Here is a 14,035-nt window from a genome sequence, read left to right as displayed (position 1 = left end):
GGCTAATTTTTTTGTAGAGACAAGGTCTTGCTGTGTCGCCTCCTCAGCTGGTCTCGAACTTCTGGGCTCAAGAAATCTTCACACCTCAACCTCCCAGAGTGCTGGGATTACAAATGTGAGCCACCGTACCCAGCCTGGTCTTCCTTTTTGAATCGTAATACTCTTCTTTGAAAAGTGAACAATGTGTTTGAGATTCTGACCTCACTCTGAGGTAGCATAGCTTGAAAATGTCTACAATGTCTTTAAAACGTTTGGATTTGCTTCTTGCATTGAGAATTTCATGTGACCACCAGAGAAAGCAAGTAAGATCCTTGGTGACTCTTTGAGTCTTGAGTTAGGTTAGGAATGGGTATGTCTATCTATGCTTGACTTTCTAAATAAGTTATTTGGTACTGTTTGCCTGGGTTTCTATCACTTTGCTTTAAATTCACACTGTTTTGAACCTCAAACAAATTAAGAGCTGGCTCCAAAATATGTAGTAACTTATTTACCCTTTTTTCTGGTAAGGTAAGTTTTTTTGTATGTTCTCTGGACATAAAAGCCATTTGGAAACGCCTTGGGTGTCACTGCTGATGATTATATTGACATTTTGATGGTATTGATGTCCCAAATGGGGAAATTCTGCCACCTGGTTTTGATGTCTCCATTGACTTCCAGCCACTGGAGAAAGGTCTACAGCTATGTCTACACTGAGCATTCAGTCACCAGATAAAAGCCAAAAGCCTGGGGCACACCCTGAGAGTGTGGTCCCAGCACATGCATTATACTTGGATCTCAGCTGCATATTCTTTTTTAGATTGGAAAATATAGTTTATTTAGAAAGTAAATTGGAGAGAGAGAGAGAGGGAAGATTCACCTCCCCAAGGTAGGGAAGGGGGCCAAAGCCAGGAAACATGACGACAGCCATAGCTCCAAGAACACATGGACACACCAGAGTCTAGCAAGACAATGGCCATCAATGGTTGACTCTGAGGCTACTCTTTGAAAGACCAAGATGACAGAACAACAGAGTAGGTGGAACAGTCCAGAAATAGTGAGGTCAAGGTCGGATTCTCTCCTCTTTGCTGAATATTTAGCCTGTGGCACCTGTGGTTTCCAGTGAGGGGAGATGTCAGTTGGTGATGATTCTTCAGGTAGCGTAGTAGGTCATGCTGCATCCTTGGGATGCTGGTTAAGGACACAGAAGTCCAGGCAGTTCCTGACACTGACACGGGTTGATCATTGTGTCCTGACCCACAGGCCCCCACTCGGAGTCCCCATCCTGCAATGCCAACTCCATCTCCTGCCCTTCGCCCTGCACTTGCAGCAATAACATCGTGGACTGTCGAGGAAAGAGCTTGACAGAGATCCCCGCCAACTTGCCAGAGGGCATCGTCGAAATGTAAGTGCCCCATCCGCTGCCCCTCCAGACCTGGCGAGTTTCACTGTTCTGTCCTAGGCCATCAGCATGGTGAACTGTTGGAGCTGAGCACTCAAAACACTCAGGAACCCCTTTGTTATCCTTCCAGACTTTCCCAGGTATGACAGCTCGTGGCCAAGAGCATAGACAAGAGCAGAGCAAGCTACAGCCCATGGGCCAAATACACCCAGCACCTATTTTTGTTAATAAATTTTCTTGGAATACTTCCACACCCATTTGTATGGGTCCTGTCTATGGCTGCTCTTGGATGGCAGCGTTGAGTAGCTGCGACAGAAGACTGTGGGGCCTACAAGGCCTTGAATTTGTCCTTATGACCCACAAGGCCTCAAATTTGTTCCCTCTGGCTCTTCCCAGTGAGTTTGCCAATCCCTGTCCTAGAACCACACTGTGTACATCCTGACTACCATTTACTAGCTGTGTGATTTCAGGTAAAATAATGTCTCTTTCATCTTCAGTTTTCTCACCTATAATAATAGGATAATTATAGAATTCCACCTGAATGGGTCATTGTGAAAACTTAATGAAATCCCGCATGAGAAGCACTTCACACAGTCCTCAGCCCTGGGCACATGCTCTATAAAATGGTTGTGAGACTGAGCGTGGTGGAGGCTGAGGTGGAAGGATCATTGAGCCCAAGAGTTCAAGACCAGTATGGGCAACATAGCAAGACCTCATCTCTACAAAAAATTAGCTGATGTGGTGTCACATCCCTGTAGTACCAGATACTCGGGAGGCTGAGGCAGAAGGATTGCCTGAGCCTAGGAGGTGGAGACTGTGGTGATCTGTGATTGTCCACGACATTCAACCTCAGTGACAGAGTGAAATCCTGACACACACAAAAAATAAAAAATAAAAATAAATAATAATAAAATAAAAAATAACGGTTGTAGTGGAAAGCAAAGGATCGATGAGCTGACTTCATAGTTGCCAGGATCTGGGAAGCAGACTGAGCTCTTGAGTTTTAACCTCTAGATTAGATCTTTAGGTAAAGAGATAAGATTGTGCATGTGGTGTGTGTGTGTGTGTGTGTGTGTGTGTGTGTGTGTACAGATGTCAGCAATTCCTGCAAAATGTGTTTGTCCACATAGCTCAGTCATGTCCACTCTTCTTTTATCCATTAGAAAAGGGGCTAGTGTCTCCTTCTGGAATTAGTAAGGGTCAGTCGATGCTGACCTCAAGATTGCTCTTTAAATGACAACAGTTGTTTGCATTTTCTGCCTTCACTTTAGAAAATATCATTATGTGGAACCCTCCTACTAAAAACACCTTTAGGTAAAATCCTTCTAAATAAGATATATATTTCTTCCCTTGCTCTCTGCTTCATTATCATCCTCCCCTTCCTTTCCCTCTTCTTCCTCCTCCTTCTCTTCCTCTTTCTCTCCCTTCTCCCCTTCCTCCTCCCCCTTCTGTTCCCAACTCATTCTAGATGGCCCATGGACTCTTCAGCTCATCTGTGGTTTCATTCACCAAATATCTATTGTGAGCCCACTGTGTTCTAGTCATTGTTCTGTGCCTGGAAAGAAAGCGACGAACAAAATAGACAAATATCTGCTGTTATGACAGGTGCATTCAGTGGTGGGGGAGGGGGATAATCAAAAAACAAAGCAAAGTATATTAGATAATATGTTAGAAGTCATGTAGTATGTTCAATGGAGAAAAATGGAGCAAAGAAAGGACGTGAAGTAAGCGAGAGAAAAAACAAGTACGTATCTGGAGGAAGAGTATTATAGGCAGTGGGAACAGCATGTGCAAAGACCCTGAAGTGGGGGCATGCCTGGTGTACCAGAATGCCAGCATGGCTGGCGTGGAGTAAACAGATGCAGAATGGCAGGGGGTGAGGTCAGAGAGGTAATGAGGGGCCAGATCCCGGAGCATTTTAAAGACTGGTGCTACCCTGATGGAGATGGGAGGAGATATGACTTCCCCAGCAAAGTGTTGGTTTCTTCTTTCTTCACCTGCTTTGCCAGCTCTTCTCGGACCCCTTCACAGCTCTCTTTCCTAGCTGTGGTGGACACAATCCATACCCCACACCCTCCCTGCAGTCAGGAGCTGGTCCATGGAGACTCCTTTCCGCCTGCTGTCCACTCCTTCTATGGCTTCCGCCCGTCTTCACTCACCCTCCTCCTCCCTTTTGATGAGCATCGACAGTTCCTTTCTTTGGTGTCTTGCTGTGACTCTCCTGCATCTCCATGGTTCATGGACTCCGCTTAGACCTCACCAGCCTCTCCCGCTTCCCTTTCGCCTCCTCTCTCCTTTCCTCCTTTCACCCCTTGCCTGTCCTTGCCCTCTTCTCTGTCAGCACTGTCCCCTTCTTCATGTCCTCCCTCTTTGGCACATATCCCACCTCTCCTTCGCCCCACCATGCCCTTCCCACCACCTGGCCCCTTTTGCTTCCCTCTGTCAGACCCCTCCCCTTCCCTCACGGATGCTCAAGACAGAACTCCCGCCAGGCCTCGTCTCATTTCAGATGCTTCACAGATCGCTCCTTTCCTTCTCTGCCCCACTTGTTCTTTCTTCTTCCATCCTCCAGGTTTTATCTTTTCTCTTTGGCAGCCTCAGACCTTCCTTTGGCTGATCTAAAACCAGTCTGATGAAAGAGGCCCTTCAGGTAGTCGGGCTGCAGCCAGTGACTCCCACCCCTGGCCCTGCTTTGAGGTCCCTGGGATTGCCCCTCCTCTCGCACTACATGTATCCCAGCTTGGGCCTCACAGTACTCAGCTCAGTTTTCTAGAAGGAATTGTAGCTATCGACACAGAGGTGGGCTCTGTGCAGGAAGGACCATACCTGGCCAGTTGGGCTCACACCTGGGAGTGTCGAATTTTAAAAGTGACATTGACATGCTAGAATGGTCATTGCCAGAAAGCTGTCTGCTTATCATGGAGTTTTTCCTGTATGAAATAAAGTGTGAAAAACAAGCTCAATGTGATGTTGTTCCATTGAGCAAAAGTACTCGATTTAAAGGGGTATCCTTTATTTTAAGTTTTTGGTCTTCCTTATTCTGTTATCATTGTTGTTAAAAATGTCCTTTAAGACCAGTCGTGTTGGCTCATGCCTGCAATTCCAGTACTTTGGGAGGCCGAGGCAAGAAAATCACTTGAGCCCAGGAGTTTGAGACCAGCCTGGGCAACATAGTGAGACCTCACCTCTACAAAAAATACAAAAATTAGCTGGGCGTGGTGGTGCATGCCTATAGTCCCAGCTATTCAGAAGACTGAGGCAGAAGGATTGTTTGAGCCCTGGAGGTCAAGGCCACAGTGTACTATGATCATGCCAGTGCACTCTCATCTGGGAGCCTGTCTCAACAACCACAACAAAAAAAGTCCTTTATTTATAAAATAATGGCTACTGAAGGCAGAGTATGTCTGTGTGTGCTATATGTGTGTAATTATATGTGTAATTGTTATATATAATTATATACATATGTATTATTTAATACATGCACACATATGCAGAGATTGCCATAATTGGCAAAAAAAAAGGTCTGTAACTACCTTGTCAGTGAAATTCTCAAGTCTGGGAATGACCATCCTAGCTAGAGTATTTCCAAAAATAAGCAGCCACAAGCAGCAGCCAGGGGTTACATTGTAGACTATGCATGCAGACAGACCCACATTTTAGCTCTGACCCTGCCTCATAGCCATTAACAAGTCATTTTTCTGAGCCTTGATTTCCTCAGCTGAGAAATGCAGAGGCTAGTGGTACCTCCTTAACGGTTCTTATAAAAGTCAGATGAATGTATAGAGTAAAATGCTTAGCATTATATCTGGCCTATATGATATATTATGTTAGCAATGATTGTTGTGACTTTACAATGACAATTGCCACAACTGTGACCACCCCCCCTTTTTTTCTGAGTCAGGGTCTCATCTGTCACTGAGGCTGGAGTACAGTGGCATTATCGCAACGATCATGGTTCATGGCATCCTCAACTTCCTGGGCTCAGGTGATCCTTCTACCTCAGCATCCCAAGTAACTGGGACTACAGGAAGCACCACCACACCCAGCTAATTTTTTTTTTTTTTTTGTAGAGATGAGATTTCGCTATGTTGTCCAATATAGTCTCGAACTCTTGGGCTCAAGCAGTCCTCCTGCCTCAGCCTTCCAAAGTGCTGGGAACAAGCATGAGCCACAGCACCTAGCTGCCACCACTTTTATTAGGGATGGGGGTAATGGTTAGAAACCACATCCTAGCCGCAAGAGATTCCTCTGTAAAGATAGGTCTGTTCTTTGAAGACTTATGGTTGAGAGAATAGGTTCTAGAACCAGGCTAGCCTCTCATAGGACTCCAGGTCAACTGGGAGTCACTCATCTTCATGCAAATGTATGCAGACATGGAAATAAGGCAGCCTGCTCATTGGTCACCGTGATCTACTAAATGGAGTGCCCAGGACTCCTTCTGCTGAACTTGCCTCCTCTTCCTCTGTGATGCAGTGAAACTGAGACATGAGCACAGAGGAGGCAAGGGTCTGTGGCTGGGGAGGGTAGCTCAAGAGATGACATGTGAGAGAGAACTTGAGAGTGGCATGGGAAACCTGCTTGTTCCCAAGGGCAGCTAGGCCTATGCCTGGGGACCCATGCGTTGGCTTCCCAGTCTTTTTTTTTTTTGAGTTGGAGTCTCACTCTGTCACTCCCGGCCACCTCAGCCTCAACCTGCTGGGCTCCGGCGATCCTTCTGCCTCAGCCTTCCAAGTAGCCGGAATTACAGGCGCGCGCTACCACGCCCGGCTAATTTTTTTATTTATTGTAGAGAGGAGGTCTTGCCTGCCCAGGCGGGTCTCTAACCCGTGGGCTCAGGCAATCCACTCACCTCAGCCTCCCAAAGGCGCGGGATTACAGGCTGAGCCACCAAGCCCGGCAGCTTCCCAGTCTTTAAAGAGCTGAAATGCATCTTCTTAGCAGTGAGATGTCAGCGGATGGCGGGAGATGAGGAACAGGGGAGCAGAGAGTTGCAGCAGCAGCATGCACCCTTGGACACATAAGAGGATCTTATTTGTCATCCCAATGTCACTTTTTCTTTTTACTATTGAGAATCCCATTGCCACCCGTGCATTCCAGATGTGTGCTTCCCCCTGGGGAGTCTGGTCCCCATGTTGGGCTTCACACCCCCTCTTCTCAATCCCTAGCTATTAATAATTATCTTTGGTGGCCTTCACCTTAGAAGGGCTTCTGCACTGCCTGACATTGCGGGTTGGGGGGGTTATTTATCTCTCATGCAAAGCAATCCTGCAGACGCTTTTAAATGTTTTCTGAAGCCAGAACAGCACAGAGGAGTATGTGCTGGTGTCCCCGAATACCAGAGCCAGTTCCTCTAAAAATAGCTTTCTTCCAGAAAACCCACAGTGAGATGATCCACTGTAGAATTTCTTCGAAACTGGGCTCCTACTCATGGCACCATACTTATAGCACTCTGTCAGTTCCCTGAACCATCTCTGGCTTCCAGCGGGGATAGTTTCAGGGAAGAGCCAGAGGCCCACGTGTGCCTCTCTTTTCTGTGGTCTTCAGATGCCCTCCCTGGTCTTCAGAAGCTCTGGAGGGACCATCTGTACGTAGAACACTGTCCTCACGTCCGCTCCATCTCCCTCTATTTTCTGTTCTGTATCCTCTTGGTGTCATCCAATGTCTCTGATTCTGCATGGCAGCTACCTGTATTCTACGGAGAAAGGCTGTAGATGGGTTTCACCATCAAGTCATCAAGTTATAAGTGAAAGCACCTGATGGGGGGAGTAACCCCAGTTTTCAACCTTATTCCCCTCAGTCTTATTATTTATCTGAGGTAGGAGACAGCCACTTAACAATTGCAAATATTCCATCACAGTGGTCACCAAGGGCTTTAAAAGAGAGGGAGAGAACTGACAACACAACCAACCAAACCAGCAAACAGAACAAAAGAGTTTGAATGTTCTAGAACATAGACATCTGTGATTCTTAGATTTTTCTGAGGGCACCAGCTTTCTGAAGGACTGCCACATGGAAGGAGGGTACAGAGGATGGGATGGGTACAAGTGGAATTTGGAGAAGGTGATCAGACACAGAATGACTCGGAACACAATCTTGGGATAAATAGCCCTGGATTTGAAGCCCTGTTCTTCCTCTTGCCTTGAACATGTTTCTTACCATCTCATGCCTCACTCAGTTTCCCCCTTTGCATAATGGAGGTCATCATACCCCATGAATATTAAATAAAATAACATGTAGAAATGTAGTACAATGTTTGGAAGCTATTAAAAAGATTAGAAAAAGCAGGCTGGGTGCAGTGGCTCATGCCCGCAATCCCAGTGCTTGAGTAGGCTGAAGCAGGAGGATTGCTTGAGGCCAGGAGTTCAAGACCAGCCTGGGCAACATAGTGAGATCTCATCTGTACAAAAAAAATGTTTAAATGATCCAGGCATGGTGGCACATGCCTGTAGCTCCAGCTACTTAAGAGACTGAGGCAGAAGGATTGCCTGAGATCAGGAGGTAAGGCTGCAGTGAGTCCTATGATCATGCTACTGCACTCCAAATTAAAAAAAAAAATATAGAAAGCAAAACCAAACACATCTCTACACACGTGACATGACAGAATGATTTAGTCTCAAGTTCCCATATGATTCTTCATCTTTCTTTTTTTTTGTCCAAGTCTCAATCTCAGTCTGTTTCAGGCTGGTATGCAGTGGCATAACCATAGCTCATGGCAACCTTGACCTCAGGTAATCCTTCCACCTCACCACCATACCTGGCTAATTTTTTTTTAAATTGTAGTGGTAAGGTCTTGCTATGTCACCCAGGCTGATCTCATACTCCTGGGCTCAAGTAAGCCTCCCACCTGAGCCTCCTAAAGTGTGAGTCACTGCACCCAACCCAACCATTTTTGCTAAGACACAAAAAACTATTTTTCTGTGACATCTGGGCACGTGCATAAAATAAGAAGAACAAATCTGGCTCTGCGACTGCACCTCTGCCTTCTGTAGGCAATGCCAAGTGTCAGCAGGTTGGGAATGGCTTATGTTAGATATGCCTGCATGCCTCATCTTTGCAGTGGACCAAACATATACACTTGGAGGTGGGGAAGGTTGTCTGTGACTTACTATCTTTCTGAAGAACCACAAGAAGCAATGGTAAAGAAAGGGAGAGGTAGAAAGGGCTACCCCAGGAGGTGGGCCCAGAGTACAGCCTTGAAAGCAACCTTTTCCTCAGCTCTGTGCCAGCAGAGGGAGGCATTGGGAACTGAACCTTTGAGCTCCAAGTTGTCTGGTCTCCAACCAGGATGGCCCAGGATGACTTGGAGGAAGACTAAACATGAAACTTCCTTCCTTCAGCATGATCTGGACACCCAACAAGAGTTCTCAAGTCAAAGGAAGACTAAGAGAGTTGACAAAGGGTTAAGAAACACAAGGAAACAGAACACAGGTTTAAGAACACAGGCAGCTGGATCAGACCAACCTAGCCTCAAGTCCAGGCTCTGCCATTCACTAGCTTCTTGCCCTTAGGCAACTTGATCTCTCGTACAATGACTTCTTCATCTGTAAAATGGGTATATTAATAACATTGCTTGCTTCATAGTACTGTTGAAAGGAATAATGTGAGCCAGGGTATGACAAGCACAGTGTCTGACATACAAAAAACCCTCAATAAATGGTAGATGTTTATCATATCATCATCACCACTACTGCCACTACCAGTGTTGCCACACCAGGTGACTTGTCGACGTGCACCTACGCTAGCCTGCCCCGCCAGTCTCCCTGACGTCACATTGACTTATGTATTGCTAGAAATATATTGTGTTCAGTCACATGTTTGCAAATGACAGATCATTAAGGAAGCACCCGAGGAACTAGGGCAAATCAATACGGAGCACAAATGGCTGCAGTCTCCACCAGATGTTCCCATTGTTTTTGCCGGTGCAGGAAGATGCTCAGATGTTTGATTTGTGTGTTTGTTTTCATGCTAGTTCTATTAAATCAGTTTGCAGCCTGTAGAATTTTTGCCAGACAAAGAAAGACACGTGCTGGTTCAGAGAAACCTAAAGCAGTTGTTGGCTTCAAACACATCCCTAAATGTGACAGCTTCTGCTGATGCTAATGCTGCTTCTTGTCTCTTCCACTGAGCTTTTGCTCTGGGAGTCTAGATCTTTGCATCCTTGTTCCAGGCTGCAGGAACCTACCAGGGATACCTGCTGCAGAGAGACTGTGCATGCATGCACCCGCATGTCCACACTCCAGCCTTTCTCCCTTGACAGAAGGGGCTTTTTCCCCACTGAAGAGCTGGGAATGACTAAAAGAATGAAAGTCCTTCTGCTTCAGACGGTATTCAACAAACCTCAGTGATGGAGAGTTCAGGCTTTGGAATCAAACCAACTTGGGTTTGAGCCCCAGCTCTGGCTCCCTTGACTGTGAATTTGGACATATGACTTAACTTCTCTGAGCCTCAGTTTCCCCAAGTTTAACGTGGGAGTGGTTTGTGACTATTAAGTTGAACAAACTATATAAAGTTCCCAGCCCAGTGCCTGACATCTGAGCGCTTATTGGTAGTAGTGTTATCTCTCCCCTTGCCTTTCCTTTACACTGAAGGTACACTGACTGTTCACAGCAAACCCCCATCCCAGACAAACCCCTGATGCCCTCTGGGGCAAAGTCAACCCCCATCATGGCCTTGGCACTCTGGGAGGAACTGGATGCTCAGCCAGTACCCAAAGCAGTTGAGAAGCTGAAAGACTGCAGGCAAAAACCAAACCCTGCTGACTGTAGACAGATTGAGGCTTTGTACCATGATTTCCTCATCTGTGAAATGGGTACATTAATGACAATACTTGCTTCATAGTTCTATGGAAAGGAATAATATGCATATGCTGTGTGTGTACATACATAGTTTCTGTGCAGAGCGAGCGTGTCTGAGGACCATAGGCCACAGAACAAGGTCTCTGCCACGGTGAACAGGCTAAACCTGAAAATCCCTGTATTTTGTTCAAAAACCACACCTTTGCACTCTGTTTGCATGTTTTATGTGTATATGCCTCTGTATTCAATCTTCCCTCAATTTCTGCCACCGTTCTACTGAGTACCTGCTTCTGCGGAGGCTGCATGACTGGTGTCTAGGACCCTGTAACTTTCCTGTGCCTCTGAGAAAGCTGCTTTTGTCTTTGAGCCTCAGTTTCTCCATTTTCACAAACATATAGAGGTGGTATATCCGGTGGGTAGAAACAGAAAGAGGTTGCTTCTGCCACTTGCTAGTTTGGTCACTTTGGACAGGTTATTTTATCCCTCTGGGTGTTCTTTTCCTCACATACAAAGTGGGACCTATACAGCTAACCTCATATGTGTCAGGATTAAAAGAGATAATAGACATAGCCAACTAGACTCCATAAATGATAACTCTTTTTGTTTATTATTGTATCGATGAAATGTGGTTCTGTGATGAACCATCTCAGGCTGGTCTCCTTGGGGCCAGTGTCACCTCTTGCTCATTGATTCACCCTCTCTTAGTTCTTGCAGTCATCACTAAAATGGAGGTAATTGATCTGGAATGGCACAGAGCATAGTAGACCTCACACCCAGCACTGGCCTATCCTTCCAAGGCTCTTGGTCTGCAGCTGGGAGCAGTGGATCCTCTTGTAAAAGCTGAGGGGGCTGACATTGTTACAGACATTGGCTCTCTCCAGAGGCCTCATCCCCCCAAATCCCTTGCCAAAGTGGTAGGTGAATTCACAGAATTCCTGGAGAACACATGCCACGTGACTGGCAGCCCCCAAGATCCATGGAGCTGCTGCCTTGGCTGAGAAGTCCCTGCTGAACACTGTGCTCAGCTGTAGAACCAGCGTGTCCTTGGAACTTCTCAGTTGAGACGGGCTGCCTTAAGTCCACTGTCTCTGTGGGTGGCTGTATCCAGGAGCCTACAGTCCCGAGCCCCTGTGGCAAGCTTTTGTGGCTCACTGTAAGCCAGCCAGCCAGGCCCCTGTCCAGCCTGCCTGCGACGGTGTTCCCCGCAAAGTACACTCCCCGCCCTGCTCCAGCAGGGCACAAAGGCATTGGTAATAGACCATGGCAGTCTCATTTGTAGACTCCATTCATCCGACAGCCAGGAATGATCTGTTCTGATACTCTCTCTCCCTCTCACCCGCCCTTCCCCTTTCTCCCCTCTCTCCCCGTCCTTTTGCCTGGAGAGTGATTTGTCTGTGTTATGGGTCGGCCTGACAAACCATTCCACATTAGCAGCTGAGATGTTGTTTGAAATGGGAAAATTGCTGGCAAACTGCTCCATTAGCGGTTCCAGTAACAAATACTCTGTTCCCCCAATGAAGATGAGATCGCAGAGGCACAAATTAATACGACTGTCTCCCCCACTCTGCAGCGGAGATTACTCTTCAAGATGAATGGGTTCATCCCAGCCAGAAATGTGCATCCTCTAGACACAGCCTTGGAGAGAGGGAGCAGGTTCCTCCCACCTATCCCTTTTCCCCCCTTCTTCCCCCGGCCCCATATCCACCCCCCACATTCCTTTTCTGTGTGTCTTCCCAGCTGAGGGTTTGGGGATCATCGATGCCAAATGAGAAGTTGATAAAAAGATCTGTACCTTGGAGAGAAGGGAGATGGATGAGGATGAGAGGCCACATCCTCAGCCTGGGCCAGGGTGTCATTTATCACCCCTAATAGAGGCCCCGCCTCTCCCTCACGCCTGTTTCCCACCACACCTGTTCTTGATGACAGGAGAAGTCATTTGAGAGATGAAAGAGTAAAGACTGGAAGTGCTCGCTCACTCCCCTTGGCTCCTTCTCTTCCAGGGAAGTTCTGGACCCTGGGCCTGCAGCGTCTCATTCTTTTCAGAGTAATAGGAGAGGCGACATTTCAGGAAGGTCCGTCAGAGGTTAAAGCCACAGATTCCAACAGCAGCCCAGGGGAGTGGTCCAGTCTGGGACCCTGGGAGCTCCAGGGCGTCAGGGAGCCAGTTTGATGAATGTCAGGCTGGGATCCTGAAGATGTTAAGGCCGTTCCTCCACCACATTAAAACAGCCCATTGAAAAACCCAGAAATGAAGTCAGCCATGACGTGTCTGCCACACTAGCAATGTGACTGAGCTTTTAACTGCACAGTGGCATGGTTCCATGACAGATAAGCATTGCTGGCCCATGGGCTATCTCTTTTTACTCTTCCTTCTCCTTCTTTTGACTTTTTCCACACTGTTTGGTTACTTCCTACAGCTTTCTCTGAAGAAGACAGCTGCCTCCCAAGGCAGTTTATGATATGCAGGAATCAAAAGTCCTCACAGAGAGGTCATTCTTTCCCTCTTTCTCCAAGAGGAGTTAGGCCTTTGGATGCGGGCTCCATATGCCAGAACATGACTTCTCTGGATGTCACAGTGTTTGCCTTAGTGATCACTTGTTGACAGGTGACCACTTGGTGACAAGTGGATGGTTAATTGACTCTTCTCTGCTCTCTTTCCCAGACGCCTAGAACAGAACTCCATCAAATCCATCCCTGCAGGAGCCTTCACCCAGTACAAGAAACTGAAGCGAATGTGAGTTTCCCCTGGAGAGAGATGAGTCCAAATGTTTTCAGTTTGGGGGGTAATTTGCAATGTGTAGTAGGCAACTTGCCTAGATGACAAACCATGTCCCTTCCTCCTGGACAGTTATGTTTCAGACCTGGAACTCTCTTAAGATTGAGAGGTAAGATTCAGAAGTGTTGTGTGTAGGTTGTGCAGTGTGTGGGCTTCGACGTATAGAGCCGAGAGCCTCTGCAACTAGAGAAAAGTGAAACTATCTGTGTGGGAGATAGAGATGAGTTGGCCTAACCAACCATATCACCATTGTTATTGTCCCTTGGCTTCAGTGATGTGGACCTAAAATAGGAGTTTCAGCAGAGATGGGACTATGGCCCCACAGCTGTCTATACCACTGTCACCAACATGCGTGCATTCATGTAACAAATACCTAGTGAATGTCTATTGCAAGCAAGGATCTGTGGGTAGAACAGTGAACAGAAACAAAGGCTGCTATTACAGTCTCCATTCGCATGGGGGAACACGGAAAATAAACAAATATATATCGGAAATTGATGAGTACTAGTAAGTAAAACGAGGCTGGGCATAGTTGCTCATGCCTGTAATCCCAGCACTTTGGAAGGCTGAGGCAGGAGGATTGCTTGAGTCGTGGAGTTCTAGATCAGTCTAGGTAACATAGCAAGACCTCATCTCTACAAAAAAATGCAAAACTCCGATGAGTGTGGTGGCATGCACCTGTATTCCCAGCTACTCAGGAGCCTGAGGTGGAAGGATCACCAGAATCTAGGAGATCGAGACTGTGGTGAGCGGGGATCGTGCCACTCCAGCCTGGGTGACAGAGTGAAACTCTGACTCAAAAAGGGAAAAAAAAGTAAACTAAAAAGCAAAAACAGGGAAGGGGTTCTAGAGTGATGGTGGAGTGGTCTTTTAGGTGGGTTTGCCCATGAAGGCCTCTATGTAAAAGAAAGAAGGGAACAAGCTTTGAGCTCCCAGGAAGTGGGAAGAGCAAGCTAATGGCCCTAGGGAGCATGAGTGGCTGGTTTGTGGAGTAGCAGGGAAGAAGAGTGAGGGGAGAGGATGAGGCTTATGTTGGAGAGGTAGCTGGGGGCTAGATCATGTGGGCCCTTCAGACCATGGTAAGAA

The 14,035-nt window shown here is 46.9% G+C and overlaps 1 protein-coding gene across 1 annotated transcript in view; it reads left to right on the top strand.

The window, feature by feature from the left end:
- Positions 1-14,035, top strand: part of SLIT3 (slit guidance ligand 3) — a 628,209-nt gene that overhangs the window by 477,035 nt on the left and 137,139 nt on the right. Inside the window, exons 8-9 of the mRNA XM_008054837.1 lie at positions 1,240-1,381; positions 12,836-12,907. Coding sequence (XP_008053028.1) covers positions 1,240-1,381; positions 12,836-12,907 — 214 coding nt within the window. The remainder of the gene's footprint in view (positions 1-1,239; positions 1,382-12,835; positions 12,908-14,035) is intronic.

Source organism: Carlito syrichta, unplaced genomic scaffold, assembly GCF_000164805.1.
Source record: "Carlito syrichta isolate Samal-C Ts95f unplaced genomic scaffold, Tarsius_syrichta-2.0.1 Scaffold301542, whole genome shotgun sequence".
NCBI classification, from domain to species: Eukaryota; Metazoa; Chordata; class Mammalia; order Primates; family Tarsiidae; genus Carlito; species Carlito syrichta.
The sequence above is the reverse complement of the archived record's forward strand: the minus strand, read 5'-3'. Positions and strand labels throughout refer to the sequence as shown.